We start from the raw sequence: 25,017 nt of genomic DNA, 5'->3' as shown, positions 1-25,017 counted from the left end.
GTCTCTGTCACATTCACGGGATACCAAACGTGGAAGGCTGATAGGGATGTGGAGGAGTTCAGAACATGCAACATGGAATGGAAACTTTGCTGGCTTCATTTCAGTCTGTGACATCATGACAGCAAGGAAAAATGGGCCAAAATAAGAAAAGAAAAAGCTCCTTCTCCAGAAGGAACAGAGTGATCTGCTGCAGAATGGAAAGGTGCCAGTACACACACACACGCACACACAAACACTGACAATCACACACACATGCACACACACACACCATATCGCTGCACTGTTTTGTGAAATTGAGGCCTTTTTCTTAGAGGAGATGAGATTTCATTCCAGTGTGTTAAAAGCTGCTCCTCCAGACATCCGCTGGAAGGCAACACAAGCTCCTGGGAATCATGGATAAAGTTATAGCTCCATAAACGATGGTGTTGAGAGAGGGGTGGGGTGGGGTGAGGCCTCTGTGATGCTATTACAGCACTGTGATGTTATTTTTAACTTGATTCATTTTTTCTTCTTCAAGGCAGTCTTGGCTTTATTAATAAGTGATGCCTGCTATCGAAGTGGGGAAATCTGAAGAGTGCAGCTCTTATCGTCTTCCTGGCTATGTGGTGAATCTTAGCCATCTGTCCTTGCAAAAATCTGCCTGCCCTGGAAATGGACAGAGTGCACGCTGAGTCACTCCTCCATCTCAGCACCTGCTGCAGGAGACTGGCCTGGCTATATTGTGTCCGTTTGGCAGGACTTCAACAAACCGAGAACAAAAAACAAACAAAAACAAAAAGAGTCCTTCATATGTACCTTTTTAGGATTGAACACTCCTGAAATGCACTGGCATGGGCTTTGTGATGTGACAGACCTCCGCCTGTGCTATGTTCACTTGTTAATGTTGAATCATTAGACAGTTGGTTCAGTTTAAAGCAGGGCAGTGATGACACACAAACACAGTGCTCCTCTGTTTTAATTGAACCCCCACCTCGCCACCCACCCCACCCACAACAACAGACATGCAGTATAAAGGAGGTGTGTGGTGAGCAGGACACCTGCATCAGCAGTCTGGAAATTGATCTTGGAGAAATAAATATATCATGTGGCCATGGCCAAGATTTTTCTTCTGTCTCATCATCACAACTATTGTATCGGTTTATTGCTCCCTGGAGAGGCACAAGTGGAAAGAGTGGCACAGGTGTCTTGGATCAGGGAACAGATTAGGGACGGACATCACCGCTCTGCACCGTCCCTCTGCAGTGCTGTCTAGCCCTGGTCTCCTAGCCAGAACAGCACATGAGCAGGGCAGATTGCCAGTCTGCTTTATTTTTCTTAAAAAGGAAAAAATGAAAGAAAGAAAGAATAAAAACTACAATTAAAGGCCCATTTGCTCCTGGATGATCTGTCCTTGGCTCTTCAGCTCCTCAAAGAACTGCACAGTCACAAGAGCTGTTTGAATATGATCGATGGGGGATATTGGCTGCCCATGCTGACACAGCCGGCACTACTTATTGGAGAGATAATGATCCACATGCACACAGACTCTCACACACACTCACGGGGAAGTGGTCACCCTGAAGGCCTGTTCAGAGCAACACTAGGCTGAAACGACACTGGCACAGGCCTGGCTGTAGACTTTCAGGACTTTAGAATGGCACACTGTCTGAAAAACTGAAAAGGGCTAGGTCTCCAAATCCCGGGCTGCCCTGCTAACACAAAACTGCCTTCGGAATGCGGAGGGATGGAAACACAGAACCACCTTTGTCTCTCCGGGACGGAGATCTGCAGAGCCCAGAGCCGAATCAAGCGAGTCATTCATTTTCCCATTAACACAATATTAGCCCTCGTGGCTGTCGTCCAGAGTCCTCTGACTGTTGAGGGATGAGTTGGAGCTCCAGGGGGCCAGAAGACAGCCTTTCAGAAGAGAACCACTAAGCCACATCACATCTTCCACCAAGCTCTGGCACAGATCAGAGCAGGTGCCCAGGCCAGGTGGGCACACACCCACTGGCACACACACAGGTGGGAGGGGCAGGTTCCAGGATCAGAGACACCTCATTCTGGGAAAATTGAGTTACAATGCATTGTGGGGGGAATAACACAAACAGGACAGAACAATTCTTCCTTGTAGCAGCCAATGTTCACTATAGGTCAAAGACTGCCCTGCTCTTGAAACTTGACTAGATTGCCTGTTTTGACTCGACACAATCTCTATTCAGACATGACACCCTGCTACAGAAGCAGCAAAAGTCCATTATACTGTATATCCACATGCTCACATACACATGCACAAACACATACATATATTATATATATGTATATTTTAAATATCTATCTATCTATAGATATATAAACATGTTATAAAAACTGGTGCTCTGTTGCTCTGACTCCAAATAGCATTAATAATGAAAGAGGACAGACTATTTATTTATTTTTACAAGTGTGCCCAGATTAAGTGCTGTGCCACACTAGTGCCAGTTCTCCGCAGTCCCACAGTGCCCAGAGCTGCCATGCTGACTGTGCTGCTGTGCCCAGACCCCACACTTAGGCAGTGACTATAGCTTGTCAGGCAATGGGGCATTGAGGCGGGGAGGAAGAATTGGCAGCAATCTCACATCTCCTCCAGCTGAGTGTGGCCAGCTTTAATTAATAAAACAAAAAACTAAAACAAGAATGCCCACATTTACAGCTCTAGACTAAGAATTAACAATATTAATTTTATTATTTCATTAATTCGTATTGGTGTACTTAATTTTGGTGCACTTAGGACAACATTTTTAAAAGTTAAGAAAGCTTTGTTCGGAATGACTGCAAAGCAAAATATCTGACCAGAAAAGTTGTTAGTAAAGTGTGCAGGATCGGCTGTAAGATCTGGAATTTCAAATCTCTTCAAAAGGTCCCAGTACTGGGCAGTATTTGAGAGTGTGTTGGGGGCTAATAAAACAGGGCTGGCATCAATATCAGCTCACAGCAGTACACAACACACACTAGGGTGCTTAACAACATATAACCCTCTCAGCAGTTTAGTGCACTTTATCATAGATTACCATCAATTCTGAAAAGAAAGACTTGCAAAAACAGCACTTTATTTTTAACTTTTAATTTAATTTTTTTATCCTCTTCAGATAATATTTTATAATCAGCATACATTTATATAACATTCACAGTATTGTACACCCGACCCCTCCCTTTCAATTTAAATAATATAAATACAAAGCTCCACTAATTTCATTTTTTTTCCAGGTAGTCAAGAAATAGGAAGCAAAGGTCATTTTCAGGATTCTCATATACAAAAAAGTACAAGAATAAGAAAAATACTGTCCATAGTTTTATTTATTTATATATATATATATATATATATATATATATATATAAAATGTTCTGTTATACAAAAATCTCCCAAGTTAATAAAAACGTCCCTTCTTTTGCTATTTATTTATACATATACAATGAGAGCATAACTAGAAAATATTTTGTTCATTACATGATGTAGTGATAAATACAAGTTGTTGTATGTGGTTTTCTGTGGGTTACAAGGAAAGTGTCTCTGTGGCCCCGGAGTGAAGATTTAGGGCACCCCAGAAATCACTTCGCTTTTTGTAATGTATTAATTTATATGGAAACATATGGCATATAACTCCAGAGTCTCCACTGTGCATAACCTGTGTGCTTATAAGTGTTTCTTTTATGTTATTTCCAAATCCCAAGAGTACTGTGGGCATGCGGCTCCTGCGTGTGTGTGTGTATGTGTTGGAGGAGAGAGTGAGTTAGTGAGTATGTTTTTAAGCATTACTGACAGAAAGCAGAATTCTGTCGGTGACACTAACGAGGATGATACCACTCCTATTTGGCTTCCCTCTACAATAGTGAACTTTGAAAAAAAAAAGACATAAATACATAAATAATTAAAACACTGCTAAAACGCATTCATTGTGGAAAAAAGAAAGTAATCTAAAACTAGACCTTGCCAAACCCCGTTCTGCAGATCCTGCTTGCTGCAGATCAGGGGCTGGGTTCTGCTCTGCTTGGCCTGACTATAGGAGGACTCAGAGCGTCCATGGCGCCCAACAGCAAGAAGGCATCCCTTAGTTGGTTGACAATAAACCAGTGGCATGGCTCAGTTTTTTGGAAAAATAGATGGGGGAGTAGGGGGGTAACACACCTGGTCTGCTGTTATGGGAGAAGAATCTTAAGAGCTCTGTGCTGCGCCACAAGGATCTGCCCCTGCGTGTCCCCTCGGGCAGACAGAGAGTCCGAAGTGTGCTTTTCTTGTTCCTGGTATGCAGGTGTCGGGCTGCTACTCCTGTTAGTGGAGTCTGTGTGTCCGGCCCCAGAGGTCTGTCTGCCGTTGTCCCAGCCCACCTGTGACCTGTGTGTCAAGCACGGCGTGACTGTGTACTGATGCTGTGCCCAGCCACTCTCTATACTAAAAAAGACTGCGTGGAGTCTGGCACCAGGAGAGCAGTCAGCGCTGACCAAGTGCGTCCCCCTCCCCACAAGGAGCTGTTCATCGCCAAGCCAGGACTGCAACACTTGTCACCTGCAGCACATCCATCTCGCCTTGACACTTTGCTCCAGCGGCAGCTGTGGTTGCTGCTGTAAACACTACTACGTTTGATGGAATCACATCCTCCAAATTGCCTCCATTTGCCAAGGGGAAGCACTGAGGCTGGGTCTGGCAGGGCACAGATCTGATACCCTGCCAGCTAGCCACCCAGGTTTCTAGTTGCAAAGCAATTAAATATACTTAAAAAAAAATGTAAAGGTAAAAACTCAGGGAAAACCAAATATGAATTAAAAAATAAACCAAATCTAATTATGTTGTGCACCCTTCATCTTATGACTGATGCTGAATGATTACCCCAGTCATAGTGAGCAGAGCACTCAGGGGGGCCTTCTGGGGCGCCTGCTGATGCATTAGTGCAAGTGAAGTTCCTTCATTAATCTTTAACCAGACAGCGTAGCACCTTGTACACAGCACAAGGCTTGTCTTTTAGTGTCGGTAATGGACAGTAAGACCTGACTGAGAATGGGCAGTGCGCCTCTTCTCAGCCTGAGCGGTGGGAGCACTGGTAAAGCCGGCTGCAAGTGTGCAGCACAGATGCTAAGACAAGACTGCCATTGACGCATGTACACTGTACACATTTCTTTTTTTAGCTGTGTTTTTAGACTAATTAGAAACGCTGTTCTGTTTGAAATCAGGGTAACTGCGTTGATAAACACACAGTATTCGCAATAGCAGTAAAAGTCTGGAGTCACTCCAATGTACATTATGAGTCTTTTCTTCTTCGATCAGCTCTGTGCAGTGTGTGGGCAATAATACATGTTTTGTACTTGTATCACATGCAGGAAGAGCCCTCCCAGACTGCACTTGTGCTTAGCACAGAGAAAAAACAAAATCCTTCATTATTGTTTTCTTCATATCCTAATACAGTATCTTCGGCACAAACACACCCCAGTACCATCAGAGGAGGGGCTGCAACCTGAGAGTCTCAGCCCAAACTCGGTCGTACCTTTTTCCATGCTACAATATCACATTATCAGAAACATAATTAAAAGAAAATCAAATAACATTTAAATAAAAAGAAAGTCTCTCCTCACTGGGCCTAAAAACCCAAACAAACAGTGTCTGACTTACTTTCATAACAGAACAAACTCAGAGACACAAGTACCAGAGAATTACTAAGAGTTATTGTACAGAAGGTGCCTGTGAATTGAGGGGTCTGTGGTCAGCCTGGAACCCGAATGGACGGGTTTTACAGGCATTATCAAGCTGGCGTGTTGTGTTCACAAATGTGGACAAGGCATTTAGAGACAAAAAACAAACAAACATAAGATAAAGAAAGAAGACTAATCTGACTTCCCCTAAATATTTGTGTGATAAAACCGTGTGGTGACAGCAGATGAGAGAAGCATCAGGTTTCTCTGTGCAAGTTACTGAAATAACACAATAAAGATTAGTGGTTAAAATATTAAATACAATTAAAACATCCAACATGGCAGATGGCCCTCTGCAGAGCCTGACAGACTGCACAGAAAACAGCAGTAATTATTTGATGAAGTTTGAAGTTCTCCCCATTTTTTTTAAGTCAGGAAATCGCTTGATAGGGATATTATGGATGTTGTATAATTGATGAAGCCACTTCCATCACTGTGATCTGACACTGCATCAGCTGATGTGTGCCGGGGGAGGCGGGGGGGCAGTGGAGGCAGAGGGCTGATAGCGCTTACTCACTGTGCCTCAGCGACAGAACCAAGCCAGAGAGATCCCAGGCTGGTAGCCGACATTTTGGAAAAGGCACAAAAAACCAACAACAAATGTAAAGGAAGTGGGATACAAACATTACTGCCCGCAGTGATGGACAGAGTTTGCAGGAATAGTGACGATCGTGCCTGTGTGTTTGTGTTGGCGTTACTTTGCCTTCTCTGTGTGGCTGGGGTGCAGTTGTTTTGCTGTGTTGCTTTCTGGTTGTTTTGTAAGTACACCAGGGAAAGCTGAACCACCCAGTCTGACAGCTGAAGACACAAGGAATGTGTGGCCCTGCGCAGCACTGCTCAGAGCCACAGACAGCTGTGGGTACAGTGAGTGTTGGATGGCCCTGTAGAGACGTCCTTGCGTTCACACAGGGGGTTAAACTTGGGTAATTATTTAATAATGTGTCGAGAAGCGGCTTCCTTGCCTCAGGAATGCTAACTTGATGCTCCAGTAAGAGGCTTTTAATAAAAACACATTAAAAACAAAATAATAAATATAGTTTGAAAAACATATTTAAAGAAGGTAGGGACAGGCAATTAAAGACAGTACAGCTGAAGTTACCCTCAGGCTGCATGCACGTGTGTATTATTTTGACTTAGAGGGCATTAAGGTGTGACCTCATGTCAGGGAAATAGAATGGGATTGTGGGTATTGTGTTAATGCTGCAGGAATCGCTGCTGCTTCCTGTCCTGCGCGGTCAGCCATCATATTCTATCTGTGCGTTTGTTCAGTCAGAGTTTAGGTTGTGTCGTATTAGGCATGTGCGGCAAACCAGTTGCTTAAAAGGGTTTTTTCCAGTGCTTGGAATGTCCAATCTCAGAAGAGTACCAGACTGGCTCGGCTGAACAATATCATAAATGAAGAAAGCAAGGCTAGCATAGGGAACTCAAGGCACCTCTGTACAGTAACCAACAACTTTCCTGCAGCAGCTTTTAGGGTCCAAGAGAAGGAGAGCCCCCAGGCTGCGGAATCAGTTTCCAAGAGTTTTAGATGCAGGAACAACATCTGGGCACTTTTAGACCAAAAAAAACCTAGTGATTCTAGTGATGTTTTTCTTGTAACTATTGTCATTATTATTTGTATGTTTGTTATAGAAATGAGGTATTAGATTATAAAAAGTGGAAATAATCAAGGGTAGAAGAATCCTATTTGAGTTTTAGTCCCCCAAGGTTACATTTTGTACGAATTCTAAGGAAACTAACAACATCCCTTCCATGGATCTCTGTTTTGTTTCTTCCTAGCTACAGTCCCCACCACCCTCTTCCCCATCAGTGGGGCGGTGTGTGTGGGGGATTTACAGTGTGATGACATTGCCGTCCTCGCGCATGCTCTCCTGGCTGATGCTGGTTTTGCTGGGGCTGCCATTGTGCGTGTTGAGTGAGCTGAGCGAGTTCTTGCTGTCGGAGAGCAAGCTGTGCAGGGAGGTGCTGGGCTGCATGTGTCTCGTCATGCCAGCCTGGTCCCCGTTGAGGAAGTCGGATGGCAGGTAGGGCGGCAAGCTGTCGCTTTCGATAATGAGATCGCCGTCCTCGTCGCTCTCGCCCTCTGCCGTGCTGTAGTTACTGAAGTACTGGGAGGCCGGGCTGGGCGTGCTGTCGTTGGAGAAGCCCGAGCTGCCCGACGCCTTGCTGCTGCGCACCACATTGTTGCGCTGGTTGGCCGGCTTGACGGTGATGATGAGGTTGTGGCTGTTGGCCACCATCATATCTGTGACCTGGTCCAGGGACTTGCCCACCACGTCAATGCCATTCACCTCCAGAATTTCATCGTTCACTCCCAGCAGCCCCGTGCTATCCGCCAGCCCGCCCTTCACCAGCCTCGAGATAAACACGCCCGGCACCTTCTCCACGCCCTGGCGCGTCACACGCACACTCACACCATCCCGGATGTAGAAGCCCAGTGGCTTGTCCGAACCGTGCTTGTGCAGCCGCACACGTCGGTGCGTCTCGGGCAGTATGTCCACGTCAATGATGGAGGAGATCTGCCGGAAGTCCTGAGGCAGCCCGATCATCAGGTGCGGCTTGCTCTTCTGCTGGGCTGGCCGCAGCCCAGGCAGCCCCTTCTTCTTCCGCTGAAGGGAGTTGGTGGCAAAGGCGACTGTTTCATCTGCTTCTGCTGGAACAAAAGTGACAAAGGAGGAGGGGTTACAGGGTTGCAACACTTCACAAATAAGGCAGAGCACAGAAAGAACCACTTGTTTGTGCTGATGTTGTAATAAAGTATCCACAGCATTGAAGGCAAGAAGTCAAGATATACATTCTGTGTTGACGCCCTGTGGCACAAAACTGCACCTTTAACCCAGTTAATAAAGAAATACAGACATACATAAACAAATGGATTCAAATATATATATATATATATTTCCATATGCCATCTATTCCTGAAGGTTGATGTTCCTTCAGATTGGAGTCCAAAGAGACCTAGCAGCATTTCACTGGGATCTGAATCCATGTGGGCCTGTGTGTCTCTGTGTCTCTGTGTGTCAGATGGGCAGTGGCAACAGGACCGGCGCCCTGTTCTACACTGCCTTCAACAGCTGCCAGTGCCCAGCTCCTCTCCCTCCCTGGTCGGCACCGCAGACATGTGATGAATTGGAGGTCCTGGAGAGTGTGCCATGGAAGTGAAGACTGAGACAGGCAGGGCTTTAAAGCTGCAAGAAGCCCCGTCACTTTACAAATGTGCAGGGAAAAGAGAAAAATCGAATTCTGATGGGGAAAGTTTATTTTGAATGTTTTGCCTAGTTTTGCATCAAGCTGTTAAACATTACTTTCTAATTCCATATTTCTGAGACCATTATATGTGAATGATTTGAAGGGAAGCGGGCTCAGCCTCAGACTCATTTTATTTTTGAACTGGGAAGCCACGGCTGTGACTCTTTGTCCTCCCTTAATTCAATAAACATGTCAGTGGTGTGGGAACTCCACCAATACAAAACACTTGTTTTTGAAAGTCTGTACGGAGTAATTAAAAATATACACACGTATACACATATAAACACTTTCCCGACAGCACTGTACTCCCTTTACAGGAATATTAAGCTTTAAGATGTGGGAGTCCCAGCTGTCATGCCTGGGGCGGTAATGACACTTCATCAGCCGCTCACTGCAGGAGAAGCCTCTGATAAATAACCCTGATGTAATGCTGCTACAGCAGCAACAACAGCAACAGCAATGCTACAACTTCAACTACAACAGCATCTACAACTACAGCAACAGCAGCTGCAGATGGAGAGCTGAACACTGAACCCTTTTCCTCAGGGATTTGACTTGAGTCGCCCAGCTGCCCAGCCTGCTTGACAAACGGTGGCAGCTCTTTGGCTGGCCCGGAGTCTCCCACACTCTCCACCCCGCGCTTTTTCAAAATGGGTTATAAGGGATCGGAGTCACGTCCACATGTTTGCTCGGCCCTTTGAAGGACACTGGGGAACTTGGCCATTTCCTGAAGATAGCAGCTGCTCAGTGGCATGCTGCTGCAGGGCATCCTTTGTTTTAGTTTTGTCTGGAGTCTTTTTTTTTTCTTCTTAAATTCCAATAGCCTCCTCACTGTGCACGTCTACCAGAATAACCACGACTACATGTGTGAGCTTTGGCCAGGGAGAGGGAGACAGAGAAGGGGAAAGAAAAGGCTCTCTCCCCTACCCTAATCCTTACAGGTCACCAAGTCACGTTCTGGGAGATGTCAGACACTAACCAGTGAAAGCGACAAGTGGAAGAGACTGAGTAAGTGAGATTTCAGGAATCAGGTTCCTGAAACTGTTGATCCCCTACAGGTGTTATATTAATTGATACCCTGCAGGTCTTGATGACACACATTGCTCTGCTTGCCACTCTGCATTACAAGCTTCATCAGGATAGATGTGTTCTGGGGTTCCGGTTCATCAGCCAGTTTAGAACGCTTTTCTAAGTTATGTTTGTGGTTTTGTTATGTTTTTAGTGGTCCAGCAATACTGACACAGTGCACAGGAGGACAATTCAGATCAAACAGTGGGCAAATAGTGTGCCACACTTTAAAAGCAATTTCCCACATCCGTTAAGAGCAGGCAACCTTATTCTGAAGAAGTTCTTTTTCTTTCTTTCTTACAAACAGTACTACACTAATAACTGGTGTGTAGTCCACAGAACCCAGAAAGCTGTGAAGATAAGGATCCAGAGACCAAAAGCTTTGTGCAAGCTTTAATCCCCCTCTCTCTGTCGCACTCTTTCTTTCTCTCTCAGACTCTCTCTTTCTCTTTTGATCATTTATACTTGAAGAGTACAGGACAAAACCTTCAAAAGGAAATATTTCCCTACATACTTATCGAGTGCAGAGTACTTAAGCTAGTCGTTAAAAGAAAATCCTGTAGTCCCAAGAAAAAGCACTGTGAAAGGCAGGGTTGAGATCTCTATTGGTGTGCGCTCACATTTTCATACCAGGTGGATACTGGAGTTGGAATATTGCATAATTATCATGGGGTGGGGGGTGGAAGAAGAAAATATGAATTTTCAGATGACAGAGATGTTCTACATTCTACTTCAGCCACCCATGTTTTATCATATTGTATTGGGCATCTTATTAGAAACATGTCCTACAGGTAACCGGAGTTGCCCTTGACAAACACCCAAGAAACCTGAGCCATGCATCTCAGGTGTATTTTGTTGTGAACCTGGTGAACCTCCTTATGATTTCTGCCTAGATTGTTTAATTTCAAGCCCCTCAAAAAACACTTCTATACAATGATAATAAATACTAATAATAACAAGAAAGAAGGACAGAAAGAGCAGCAGGAGTTATTACCTACAGACGTGCTGTCAGTCATGCATGGCAGAGGCACACAGCACCTTGACAACTACCCAATAGCTTATAATTCAGCACTGTATGCACTCTGTTGGGAAATACAGTAACTAACACGTCAACCATCATTCTCAGGCTCCTTGGACTGAAGCCCCTCACTTTCCCTCCCTGTCTCCATCTCCCTAAATCTCAGCGCCTCCCCCCCCTCCCCTTCTCTCTTTCCCAGTCCCCCCTATGCTTCCCCCCCTCTCTCTCTCTCTCTCTCTCTGTCTGGTGATGGTTCAGGCTCACCAGGCCCAGTCTCTGTCTCTCTGCAGAGTAATTTGTTTCAGAGCTGAGAGAGGGATGGAGGGAAGGAGCAAGGGAATGAATGATGGAGCAAGTGAGGGAGGGGGGGGTTGATGGTGTGAGACAGTTGCCTAGATACCAATAGTTGTAAACCACAGCAGCATCTATAAATGAATAAATAAATAAATAAATAATACTAATGGACTCAAATTATGCAATACATTTATAAATAAGAAAATACACACCAGAGCCAGGTGAGACTGGCCCACCTTTTTCACATGTGAATCTATCTCTTCCCATCATGGCAGGGTGAAAGGTCAGGGGGAGCAATCACATTATGTGGCAGAATCTTGAAGATGTAATTATTCAGACGGGTGATATTAGCTTCTGCATTGCTTAAGGGTTAAAAAAAAAACGCATTTTTAAAGTACAGAGGGCATAAGGTTAATGGAGTGGAGCTGGAAGTGTGTCATACCAGCTGTGTCCCCCTGCACAGCGCTGAGCTGGGCTAAAGTTGACAGAACTGAGCTGAGCTGAGCTGGGCTGAGCTGAGCTGGGCAAGGCTGCGCTGGGTTGGGCTAGTCTGGGCTGCTGTTCAATGAATCACACATAGGTGAATGTCCAGGATACACTCCTCTCTGCTCTGAGTATTCACCTCCAAGCCTACATACCATGGTGACAGGGGTAGCTGTATGTGCTAATTCATGCTAAATGCCTGCATGATACACTAATTTACAGAATGTTCTCTGCAGAGCCAGAGTGTGCGGTGCAGTGTTCTCAATCCCACGCTGAAAGCAGCTGTTTTGTTCGACTGTACTGCAGCTCCCTGGGAAGCGACGGCAGGGATGCCTTGATATGACGAACCATGCTCATAACTCTCACTTTGTGTCTATAGGTTACAGATGGAGTTTAATGAAATCGTAATGGGGGGGGGGCGTGAGATCGGCGAAATGTTCACTTTCACTCATCTTGAATGATGTAATTGTGTGAAGTACAGCATTTCAAGAAGAAACAGTAAGGCCCGGTCATTGGAAAGGCTTTTACCAATAGACTCAGAGCACCATAAAGAGCTATGGGGTGTGGAGGCAACAAAACTAAATGAAAACGCTTATTACATCTTGGTCAGATGACACTAACACCTACAACAAAATAAACAAAAGAAGTGCACTCAATTTCAGCCAGTCCATTCTGCGCTGGTAGCATTTCCCAAATGACAATATTCTCCCCAGATAATCCCTCAGATTGTCATGGATGGCGAATGGCTGATCAGGGTTAATCACAGGCTTAGTGTGTTATCAAGGCAATCTTTCTGTTCCGACTCCCAATACATCTTCAGCTGGGGGCGCGTTTGAAGCTGCAGGTTTCATATTCTCATTCCGATGTTCTGGAATAACCCCCTGGTGACCACACCTCATTCTCCCACTATCCCCTGTATTTTCCTCTCACTCTGTCCATGCACAATTATATTCTTTTATAGATGGGGTGAAGGGCCGTGGATGAGCACTTTGCAGTGCGGTGAAATATTTCTCCTGTGAGCCGTGTCTGTGTGCGCAGAGATGGAGGGGTATTAGCAGCCATCAGAGCAGTGGGAGAGGGGTGTTAGCAGGGCGGCCTGCAAGAGTGGCGGGGGGTGCGAGTGGAGTAGGAATCCCAGCTAGGGGGGTGTGCGGCGTTAAAAGCAAGCAAGCAAACCTTTCCTAGATTTGGCTCTGCAGCAGACCGGCCCGTTGCTAAGCTGTGCTCACCTCCTGTTGGCCCCAGGGATGATGGAAGGAAGCCCTTTGATGTGCAGCTTCCTCTGCCTTGAGCAGCGCAGACGTGCAGCTTGCCTGCCTGTCTCCCCCTCCACGCACATTCCCATCCCATCCCCCCCCCACAACTCCCATCATTTGCACAGCAAAGGCAAGATATTGCTTTGAAACAGAGCAAGATCCCAATGCTTAATCGAATATTCCTCTGCTTCCCTTATAAGACGCTTAATGGCGTGGAGGTTTAAAGTAAAGATTTTGCTGTGTCTTCCTTCATGCTTCTTAAATGTGCAAAGCTGAGTGTGTTAATACTCCCAAACTGAATCTTGCATCTCAACCGCTGCACAGCCAATGGAGGCAAGTAGCACGTATGCAGGTAGTGATGGAAATGCAGGTTCCTCAGGGTTGCAGTCCCACTCGTTAACCTAAAACAGGCCTCTGCCAATTTGTTTTTGAGGATATTTTTGGCCCCTGATTGCACTACTTAATTTTGAATCGTTAAACACTCCGCATGATAAATCATATCAAGTCAACCAGCCATTTATATGTTTAGTTATTCATTACAAAGGTAACGCCCCCCCGCCACAACCAGGATAAACTCACAAGAATCACCCTCTCAGTCCAGGAGATTGCCATTAATCCTGGCTCAGAGATACAGACTGGCTTAGAATACAGGCCACAGTAGTGGGGCATTAAGATCTTTCATATTACTTTGGTCTAATTAGTCTAGACTTGCCAAAATTAAAAAGAAAATCATTCAGTGCGGCTAGGACCCAGGACATATGGAAGAGAAATTTGCCACACAGGGGCAAAAGCTCATGAAGTGACTGTTCGTCTTTGAGGGAGATTCACACAAAGGAGAGAAGCAAAGGAAGAGGGAGGGGAAAAAAGAGAGAGAGGGAGGGAGAGAGAAAGAGAGAGAAGAGGGGGGGCACTAATACCGTCCCCCACTTGCCACCATTCCTGCAGTGCTGTGAATATCTGTGAGAGCAGCCCACACATTCCTCAGAGACCCCCCCTCTTGTGTCCATGTGAAGGATGAAGGCCAGAACCGCCCCAGCCCACTCTGCCCCCCACTCAACCTCTTTCTCTCTCGCTCTCTCTCTCCTCTCTCTCTGATGTGATTTACTGTATTTTATTCTACTCCATTGCATGTATGCATATATGGCTGTGTGTCCCTGCTCAGTATTGCTGTAGCTATTTTAGGAGTGTGAGCAGGCATGAGTCAGATGGCCATGCTGGGGAGTCGTGATGCTCTGAGGCACTGGGGTGTGAACATGGAGACAGGGACCTGCAGCACCGGTCTCTGGAGGGAGGACTGCAGACGGAACCCTTCCCCCCCGCCCCCACACACACCCTGTCCTACACTGAATAACCGTGTCACTAACTGCGTGGACTGGCAGAGCTAAACAATTTGAGTGACGTAAGGACACCCACAGCTTCGGAGACATGTGCGTATTAACTCGGGTTGGACAGCATACCTGGAGAGAGTAGCTTGGCGGCAAGTTCTGCATGAAGTCATGGCTGCCGTCAGGAGACGCAAATAATCCACTTTAATTTCTCTGCGCTGCTATAATACGCAGAAAAGGGGTATAAGAGTAAATTTAAAACCTTTTAGATTTAGTGGTCCCAGGCTTCTCACACAAATCAAAAGCTGAGAAACAACTCAGAGGTTAACCGACAACTCTCCGGATGCTGCAAGCACTAGGCGCGCACCACACATGGTCCTCTCCAGTGCCGATACAATCTGCGCTTCCTAGTTTCACTGTCACATAACCTGGAAAACTGCTGTCCTGTCGTTTTCTTAAAAAAATAAAAAAGGACAACTATTCACATTAAACCAGGAAATGTTCGATCAAAGGGGTAAACATCTTTTCCATTGCTCATCAAATCCCATCACGCAGATGGCAGCACACCGATAAGACTGGGTCCCTCATTTCTCTCTCTCAGCCATGATTAGAATCTACTGGAAGTAAATCGAATTCGAGACAAGCGAGACCACACTGAGCCAGCGGAATACACTCTTAATGGCTCTGTGTTCACCCAATTCTGTTATAGTGCAGTGGTGGTTTTAAATTATGTTTTAGGGTTTATTTTCTAGTACAAATGGAGTAGTTTGTCAAGTAGGTCCTGTCAAGCAGAGTACCAGAAAGTCTTCCTCAGAGACAGAGAGGCATGGACTCAGGGGCCTGGAGCAGTATCAGGCTGGTTGTCTGAACACACTGCATTAGAAGACATTTGTCTCGTTGCAGTCGGCAAAAGGTTTCCTGCAGAGGTCAGCGTGAGGCAGGTTCCACAGGTTTTGTTAGTCCAGCGCTGAGAGTTGTGGGTAGGCTTTGGGTAAATGGTATGCAAATATAATGAAAACTTGGCAAACAGGAGTTTCCCTGTATAGAAATATGTCATGTGTCAGTCAGCATATTGGCTCATGGTGTACCTGTAAATAAACACTTCTGCATTTTTGTCATTTTTGTCATGTTAACCTTATGTTTTCTGATTCTGTGTTTGACGAAGATACAGCCAAAAGTTTGGATTTAAAAAAAATCAAACAAACAACAGCCAATAAATTATGTTTTTAATTTGAATGCTTTGGAAAGCCTTTCTCCTGAAATTTGTTTTTATATATTTTTTATGGAGGTAAGTTATCGTAGGGGGAAGGCGGACGTAATGGGAAGGTGAAAAACAAGAACAAAAATCAAAACACACCAATGACAATCCTTCCCTAACAGATCTTTGTAAAGGTTACGGAACTTGGCACCCCCCGTGCAATTTGTCTGCAGGCACGATGCATTTGTAAACAGTCTGCTTCAAAGTGGAACAAAAACCAAACCCAGAGATCAGCTGGTCTGCGACACACTGCCCAAACACCGCTCTGACACCAGCACACAGAGAGCCATGTCTGTCCTGCCTGTCCTGCCCCTTACTGAGTTAGCAGGCATAACCTGACAATCTCAGGGGCCTGCAGGACCACCAGGCTAGCAGCAGGGTACATATCCTGTCAACAGAGGTGGCCAGGGGAGAGACAGAAAGAGGCCAAGCCAGCAGTGCTTTGTGTTTACCATGCCGTACACAAGACAGCACCTCCAACAGCAAACACCGTCGATGTTGCCTGAAAGGACTCTAATCTGTTTTTCTCAACAATCAATTCATACATGCAGACATACATATATACAATGGCCATTTTTTATTTGTGAGTCCTTGGTACCTCCCCTGACAAACATGGGTACAATGTGCTCCTTTTCCCAGAGACATCATGTACTATTCAGGATTCAGGGCCTGCAAGTCACCGCACTCAATGTATGGATTATCCATATTTCACCTCTTGTAGCGAGGAAGGGATTACATTTTAGGGAGTTAGAAGTGGGCAGTCTTGACCCTTATTAATAATATAATCACATGCTCTGGCTGGCGGCCTCTGGGTTTTCACAGGCCTGTGGTGGCTCCACGCTCTGTTTGGTCTTCTCCAGAGGAAATGAGCCGTATTGCTGGTTCAGAACCGCCCGTTGTTTTAATTGTTTATTTTTATTTGTAGGCTATCGGGTAACCTCAGCAAACATTTAGGGGGCTCTCCATGTCCTGGTTTGCAGCAGTGGGGCCCTGTCCTAAGCACATGAGCACAGCTGTCTGAGGGAAATTAAGCCTTGGAGTCCCAGGTCCATCAGCCCCTCTCACTGGACCGCCCAGAGGTCTAGTGATAACACAGCCAGTAAAGAATAACACTCACACAGGCCCCAGGCACAGAAACAGCAGGGCAGCTCCTCTCAGGACTGAGCAGTCTGTACTATAAATATATATACGCACCTAAATATACAATGTTCTGTTATGCTGGAGAGGCTGCAAAGGCAGTCTACGAGCACAGCAATCATTCAACACAGGTTTTATTCTAATCTATGTACAGTGAGGGAAAAAAGTATTTGATCCCCTGCTGATTTTGTAGGTTTGCCCACTGACAAAGAAATGATCAGTCTATAATTTTAATGGTAGGTGTATTTTAACAGTGAGAGACAGAATAACAACAACAAAAATTCAGAAAAACGCATTTCAAAAAAGTTATACATTGATTTGCATGTTAATGAGGGAAATAAGTATTTGACCCCTTTGACTTAGTACTTGGTGGCAAAACCCTTGTTGGCAATCACAGAGGTCAGACGTTTCCTGTAGTTGGCCACCAGGTTTGCACACATCTCAGGAGGGATTTTGTCCCACTCCTCTTTGCAGATCCTCTCCAAGTCATTAAGTTTTCGAGGCTGACGTTTGGCAACTCGAACCTTCAGCTCACTCCACAGATTTTCTATGGGATTAAGGTCTGGAGACTGGCTAGGCCACTCCAGGACCTTAATGTGCTTCTTCCTGAGCCACTCCTTTGTTGCCTTGGCTGTGTGTTTTGGGTCATTGTCATGCTGGAATACCCATCCACAACCCATTTTCAATGCCCTGGCTGAGGGAAGGAGGTTCTCACCCAAGATTTGACGGTACATGGCCCCGTCCATCGTCCCTTTGATGCGGTGCAGTTGTCCTGTCCCCTTAGCAGAAAAACACCCCCAAAGCACAATGTTTCCACCTCCATGTTTGACGGTGGGGATGGTGTTCTTGGTGTCATTCCTCCTCCTCCAAACACGGCGAGTTGAGTTGATGCCAAAGAGCTCGATTTTGGTCTCATCTGACCACAACACTTTCACCCAGTTCTCCTCTGAATCATTCAGATGTTCATTGGCAAACTTCAGACGGGCCTGTACATGTGCTTTCTTGAGCAGGGGGACCTTGCGGGCGCTGCAGGATTTCAGTCCTTCACGGCATAGTGTGTTACCAATTGTTTTCTTGGTGACTATTTTCCCAGCTGCCTTGAGATCATTAACAAGATCCTCCCGTGTAGTTCTGGGCTGATTCCTCACCGTTCTCATGATCATTGAAACTCCACGAGGTGAGATCTTGCATGGAGCCCCAGACTGAGGGAGACTGACAGTTATTTTGTGTTTCTTCCATTTGCGAATAATCGCACCAACTGTTGTCAATTCTCACCAAGCTGCTTGGCGATGGTCTTGTAGCCCATTCCAGCCTTGTGTAGGTCTACAATCTTGTCCCTGACATCCTTGGACAGCTCTTTGGTCTTGGCCATGGTGGAGAGTTTGGAATCTGATTGATTGATTTCTTCTGTGGACAGGTGTCTTTTATACAGGTAACGAGCTGAGATTAGGAGCACTCCCTTTAAGAGAGTGCTCCTAATCTCAGCTCGTTACCTGTATAAAAGACACCTGGAAGCCAGAAATCTTGCTGATTGATAGGGGATCAAATACTTATTTCCCTCATTAACATGCAAATCAATTTATAACTTTTTTGAAATGCGTTTTTCTGGATTTTTTGGTTGTTATTCTGTCTCTCACTGTTAAAATACACCTACCATTAAAATTATAGACTGATAATTTCTTTGTCAGTGGGCAAATGTACAAAATCAGCAGGGGATCAAATCAAATCAGCCATCAGTTACTCAATACTGCCCTGCCATCACTGTTTCGTTTGCATCGATTCATAACGGCTAAGCAACACGTGAATGAGCAAAAAAAAAAAAAAAAAAAAAAGAAAGAAAGAGGGGGAAAAAAGAGGTCATATCCCCAGAAAGGCCTCAGAAGAAACATGCACCATCTGGACCAAACAAAGCACTCAATCAGGAGTCGAGTCTGCCCTCTCTAGCTTTTGTTTCTGAACTGACCAGCAGCCCAAACCAATTCCACTCCTTTTAATTAGCTAATGACATCTAATAACGCTGGGTGAAAGAGAGAGAGAGAGAGAGAGAGAGAGAGAGAGGAGAGAGAGAGAAATGTTTACCACCTACTCTTGGAATCACGCAAGAACAGCACTGTTCCTGTCGTCATGGTCACCTCCTCATCAGATGACTGGGCTTCCGATAACGAACTGAACCTCATGGTCAGAGTGCCGTCAAATCCGCATGGAGGTCATGAAAGGTCACTGATCGCTGGAAGCAGGAGGTGCAACTGCTTTGGACAGCTCTATCAGGTTGCATTTCTTAATCATGCTTAATGCTTAATTAAAGGAATCCTAATTAAAGGAACAGGAGCTACTGCAACCTCCATAAAACATTTCCAGCAATAAAGTCGACAAGCGTAAAACAAACAATGTCAGGGTTATATGTCATTGAGGATACTAAACCTGAGCTACTAGATTTTGTGTGTGTGTGTGATGCTGTGGTCATTGTAGCCGTACAAAGTGTCTGGCAGTCGTGTTTCAAGTTTGCAAGCCTATATGTAAAGTAGACAAAATAAACAGAAAAACTGAAAGTGGCTACCCATTGGTCTAGCCAGCTCTCATGCCCAGTGTGGCGTTTTGCGATTCCTACAATGACCAACACTGAATTGGAACTGAACTAAACACAGACCGTTTCATGTAAACACTGTCCGGCACCCTTTCCTGCCAACAAACATATGCGGAGACACAGAGCTGCAGCCTCATATAACAATCACACTTCACAGGGCTATCTTTAGACGACCCCACCTCCTCATAGTTTCCCACTGGTGAAACTCAAGTGGTTCTGTGCTCCAGTGTGTGCAAAAAACAAAACAAACCAAAAAAAAAAACACCTGTTTCTGTCACAGGGCAAGCATGACACAATACCTATTGTTCTCTTATCTTTTTATTGTTTCTTTTACAAAGCAGAAAACGTCAGAGCATAAACATCAGCGCAGAAAGGGAACAGGCCCCGCTCAGCCCCCTGGAGCTCGATCACATCTTTGAATCTAAAAGCAGGATCCCTGTGTGTTAGACTGAAGGCCTCGAGACACACAGGGCCTTGATCCTCCTCATCGTGAGACATCATAAATAAGATTGATTAATGCTGCAAAGATAATGTTCCCAAACTCATTCACATAAATTAGCCAGATCTTCCAAAGGGAAAAACACTGTCTTTAGTCCTGACCCTCGATGGCCTATGGGACAAGTATCCTGGGAGAGAAGAGGAGAGGGGAGAAAAAAAGAAGCTCACACAGCAACGGATGCAGTTCAGAGTTGTATCCTCTTTCAGCCTTAATGGAGCGTCATTGTGCAGTGTAACCCTGCTCTCTGAAAGTGTGCCTACTTTTCTTCATTATTCATAGCCTGCATTCACTCTCTCTGCCCCTATCTGCCACCAAGAGCAAGCTGGGCACGAGTGGTGGCTGTAAAGAATAGATTTCTTATGAATGTTTTTTTAAAGGTTATTATTATATGTAACCTTATGGCTTCCATATTGAATTACAGATCTGAATGGGCTCCCAGGGAAACTGTCGCATTATTCAACACATAGTGGGTAGACACTCTAGTCACTGTGGGTATAAGATAGGAAGGCCAGGGGGCCGAAGGGAAGGTATGCCACACTCCAGCTCTCTCTCTGCTCCCGCCACCTGGGGCCAAGGCTGCCATATGTTCAGCCCAGCAACACTAACGACTTATGCTCTTCCTGTTCTGTAAGATCAGCAAAACACGAACAAAGCTGCCGAGCTGCCGGAGCTCCCCTCCAAACGGAGAAAAAAGACAAGGAAAGAGATGTGCGAGTGTGAAACCAACTCCTCTGAGTGGAGACTGAGGTAAATTCTGATCCCAAACATCCGAGCTGTTCCTTCTTTCTTTATACAACTAAATACAAGTGCATAAATACAACAGAAACGGGCTATTGTCCACTGCAGTTGCACTGGGTTAGTGTAACCCTAATGAACACAGTCCACGCTGCCACAGATCTCACATTATCATCACTCTGTCCCCTCGACACGCCCAGTCTGAGCTGAACAATAGAACCGTATTCTCAAAGCGTCAACACTGCAGCCTCACCCCGGGCAACAGCTGTAGCTGCACAAGAGAGAGAGAAATGCAGAGAGAGAGTTTATTTCTAAGTCAAAATATTCCTCGTTACAGCAGCTGCCAGGCCTCATAGCGCTACAGAGAGCTTGTCACTCTGCAGCCTCACTGAAGGGAGGCTGTGACTCAGAGTCCCTTATGCCCACGAAACTAACTCTTCAGTGGCTCCCTCTGGAATCTGGGGCACTTCCAAGATTAAAAAACGGACACAAAGGGACAGTCTCTGGTGAGCCGTAAATCCAGTTCTTCGTCTATAAGCTGTTTGGGGAAGAAGGGCTTTTGGTGTGTTTGTTGTGTCTGTGTGTGTTTGTCTGCGCATATGTCTGTGTGTGTGTGTGTGTGTGTGTGTTAAGATGCTGGATGCTTCTATGTACTTGGAGACAGGGGACCCTGCTTTCTCCACGTACACAGGTTTCACTCAGCCTGGACTAGACTGGACTACAGTACACCTCGGATCCAGCGGGACTCCCTTCAGCAATTGCATCACGTTTCCTGCTTAGCCCTGATGCACACACAAAAAAAGTCCCTTGAACATGGTTGTCACTCCGTACGTGTGCTTGGTCCATTCCACTTGCTCCCACAGGTGACTGCTCACTCTCTCCGCCTGGATGTGAGGAAACATCAGTGCACAGGACGCCCCCGCCCCCCCCCCCCACCGGAGCTGTTCTCACTGGGTCTTGTCCTTTGACCAAAGACCTCTCAGGTGCACAGAAATGCCTACCTGGGCCCCACTGATAGAATAAGGCTGTTCTTTGAAACCTTTGATTGCAACAAAAAAGCACAGATCCACTAACAGCACAGTGAGCCCCGAGAGTGAGTCACAGCAATTTTGAGAAAGATACCCTGCAGAGATTAATCTCCATTTGTATAATTCCGTAATTGAGACCTGCGATGTTCCTCTGTGTCCCTGCTCACTGAATACAGAGATTACAACAGCAGCTCTGTGCCAAACAACCCCCCACCCCGTTTCAAAGGTGCAACTGTACTTCGTCCCATTTCAATCAAGTCTTTAATTATTATTATTTATTTGTATGTTTGTTTGTTTTTCAACCCCAGCTACAGTATGTGACTGGAAGTTTTTCTGCTTCTGTCTTTCATAATTCCTAGTCCAAAAAAAGAAATAACCAGTAAACAAGTAATCAAAAATAACATCAACCTGTGAATACTGGTGTCACCAGGGCTGTAATGCAGCTGAATCACACTGAGGAGGAACGAACTGTGCATGTTTCATTAAGATCCAAGAATGAGGATGCTAGACACTAATCCTGAACAGCAACATTCCTCGCATACCCAGAGCCCCCCCCCACACCACTCCAACCTTTGCCGAAACTGGCCGAGTGGCTCAGGAATCCGTACACAGGGGCCCTGGAGACGGTGTGTGAGCGTCTGCCTGGTCTGGTTACGCAACCATTCAATTCAAGTGAGGCAAACACTACCTGCACAGTGGGATTTCCTGTTCTTTTGACAGACAGCGGCCTGCTCATGATACCTCCTCTTTTGTTTTTAAATAATAATTATTTCCACTTTGACTATTTCAATAAACATACATAACATGACAATCCTTGTTTTCGCCCCGTGAGCCCTGAAGATTCCAGGGTGCAGTTTTGCGAGATGTTAGACATTCCGCAAAGGTCGCCACAGCGCCCAGCCCCCCCAGGCAGCCCCGCCGCGTGTGCTGGCTCCGTTCTGTTTCTCAAACACTCCACAGTGTATTCCTCATCCTCTCTGTGGCCCACTGCTCCACCTGAGAACATACACTGGAGTTGCTGGAGTTGACGGATAACAGGGACAAATTCGGCATACCTGTGAGCAGGGTGGGGACGAGGGCAGGGGCATCGGGGCAGAAAGAGATTCACGGCACTGCATTTCATTTTGTTTCTGTTACTCACTGCACACTCAACCGACCTCAGGTTCATGGCATAGCTTTAGTGCACAGTCATAGAAAATATTAATGATACAGCTCACTATTTTTCACAGCACTATCCCCCCCATTCCACTGCATAAAAAACAACAACTAGATAACTGGAAGCCCTCAGTCATTAAATCTGTAGAGCAAGCAAAGTTAACGACTGGTAGCAAACATTTATATTTATCCTGTGTTATACCCATTTCACGGCACACCCAGGAAGCTTTGCAGCATACACACATCCCCGTCACTTCTACTCCCCAAGCAAACAGCCTTCTTTGGCTCCGACTGATGCTCTTCTGAAGCATCATGGGAATCCTAGGAGGGCCTGCACTATGCCTGGTTCTCCTCATTTCCATACTATTTGCAAACTGTGTGTCTTCACAGCCTGCTCTTTAGCATAGCTAATGGGAAAAGCTGTTTCCTACAACACATCAGGGGAAGGTCTGGTTGGTCTTGTAAACGCCGCCACAGGACAAGGTCAAAATGATCAGCTGAGCAGGTTTGGGACAAGTGATAATGGGGGGGAATACATAAATAAAAATACTATTTTTGTAGATAATTTCTATCTCGTACACAAAGGCCTGCCTGAAACCATCAGATCAAAAGGAAGAAGGAAACATGACCATCACAGCTGCAGCCCCCCGCCTCCCTGTGTTTGGACATGAGGATCTGCTTCATCATTGTCCCGTTCTCTGCAAGTCTTACTCTCCAGGCTGCCCTCATGGCCCGCAAGCTTCACATTTCAGTACACAGACGAAAATATTGTTTTGGCCAGCAGTGTAGTATTTTTTGGGAGTCATGAAGGCCTTATTAAACCAGGATTTGATTAAAGTAATTCAGTCAATCCCTCCTCCTTATTTAAAAGTTTATATATTTGTATAATGCCCTCCCTTGCTGGGCTGTCCTTTTGTAATGTCCCTGGGTTTAAGCTGCTTTTGCACAGAGATCAAAGTTGCTGTGTGTTTCTGGTTATTCTGGGTAATAACACTGTGAGCTCTTTCTATTAAACTACAGACTCAGGCTGTACTATGAGCCGACTGACTTTAGTAGGATACTGTACTTTAACAATAAAAAAAGAAAAAAGAAAACAGTAGAGTCAATTCTGTGATCTCTTCTACTTGTATTACATCACATAAATATAAGTATTGTCATTCCCTAACTTTAAAAAAATCCCAACATGAAAGTTGATTATGATTATTATTATTATTATAAACACTGGAATCTACTGTAATCAGGCAGAAATGCTGGGGGGTGGGGGGGTGGTACACTCTCTCAGTGATGAGCTGTTCACAGTCGAGGCATGCTAGACTCTGGCATGAGCAGAACACAGAGGGGCTTCTGTTTGTGTGCCTGGCATGGCAGCAGGGCCTCACTGCACCTGTGGCAGAGCCCTGTCTGACAGCGCCTCTCCTTGTGGATGCTGTTGCTTGGCAACCTATTGACCCACACCACAAAGTGGCTTCCCTACCAGCCCTGGCTGTGTCTGTTGCCCACAGTCACGGTCTGGACCAACAGGGAGCCGGTTCATTCAGGTCACCCAGGCCCAGAATCAATACACAGCAAACAAACAGAACTGCAAAGCCACCAGCGTTAGCTTGGCAACTAAATGAATGATGTGAGTCTAGTGTCTCTCAAATATGAAGAGGTTAGCAGATTTGAAAAACATCCACTCTCATATTTACACACCCCTGCCAGCCTGGCCCATCCTGGCCTGCTTCACACAGAGCCTGGCGCGGACACGGGCACAGTGTAGGAATTCCACCTGTAACCAGCAGGGTTGTCTGCTAGGCACCTCAGTGCTGACACTGCACATGTCTCAACAAGGAGGATAAACTTCATGCTGCAGATTAACAAGTCAGTCTTAAGCAGATAATCACCCTGGCACACCAGGGTCCTGACTCAGTCCTCTTCTTCTGCCAAGTCGCCTCCATTGTCAACCCATCCCCACAGAGGGCACAACACCAGGGCAGTGCACACTTCTACTGTCTGCTGCATCTGCATACACAGGTCCTCATGTTCTCTCTGTCTGTGTGTCTCTCTCTCTCTCTCTCTCTCTCTCTCTCTCTCTCTCTCTCTCTCTCCGGAGAACCAGTTCTGGCTGATCTACAGACAGACGTTTCCCACTGAACCTGGGAGGCGCTGATCCTCCTGCACTGCTGCCAGGGCACACCATCCCATTACAATCACCCAAAAAATTAATTTGGCTAGATTAATCACCCAGT

General features: G+C 45.7%; 1 protein-coding gene across 2 annotated transcripts in view; it reads right to left on the bottom strand.

Annotated features, from left to right (window-relative positions):
* Positions 1 to 3,066: 3,066 nt before the first annotated feature.
* The window catches only part of pard6a (par-6 family cell polarity regulator alpha), a 35,332-nt gene continuing 13,381 nt past the window's right edge, over positions 3,067 to 25,017 (bottom strand). The window contains exon 3 of one of the 2 annotated variants that reach the window (XM_066713553.1): positions 3,067 to 8,353. In XM_066713553.1, coding sequence (XP_066569650.1) covers positions 7,533 to 8,353 — 821 coding nt within the window. In that variant the 3' untranslated portion in view covers positions 3,067 to 7,532. The remainder of the gene's footprint in view (positions 8,354 to 25,017) is intronic. The other variant, XM_066713554.1, reaches the window with a different exon arrangement.

Source organism: Amia ocellicauda, chromosome 9 (genome assembly GCF_036373705.1).
Source record: "Amia ocellicauda isolate fAmiCal2 chromosome 9, fAmiCal2.hap1, whole genome shotgun sequence".
NCBI classification, from domain to species: Eukaryota; Metazoa; Chordata; class Actinopteri; order Amiiformes; family Amiidae; genus Amia; species Amia ocellicauda.
The sequence above is the reverse complement of the archived record's forward strand: the minus strand, read 5'-3'. Positions and strand labels throughout refer to the sequence as shown.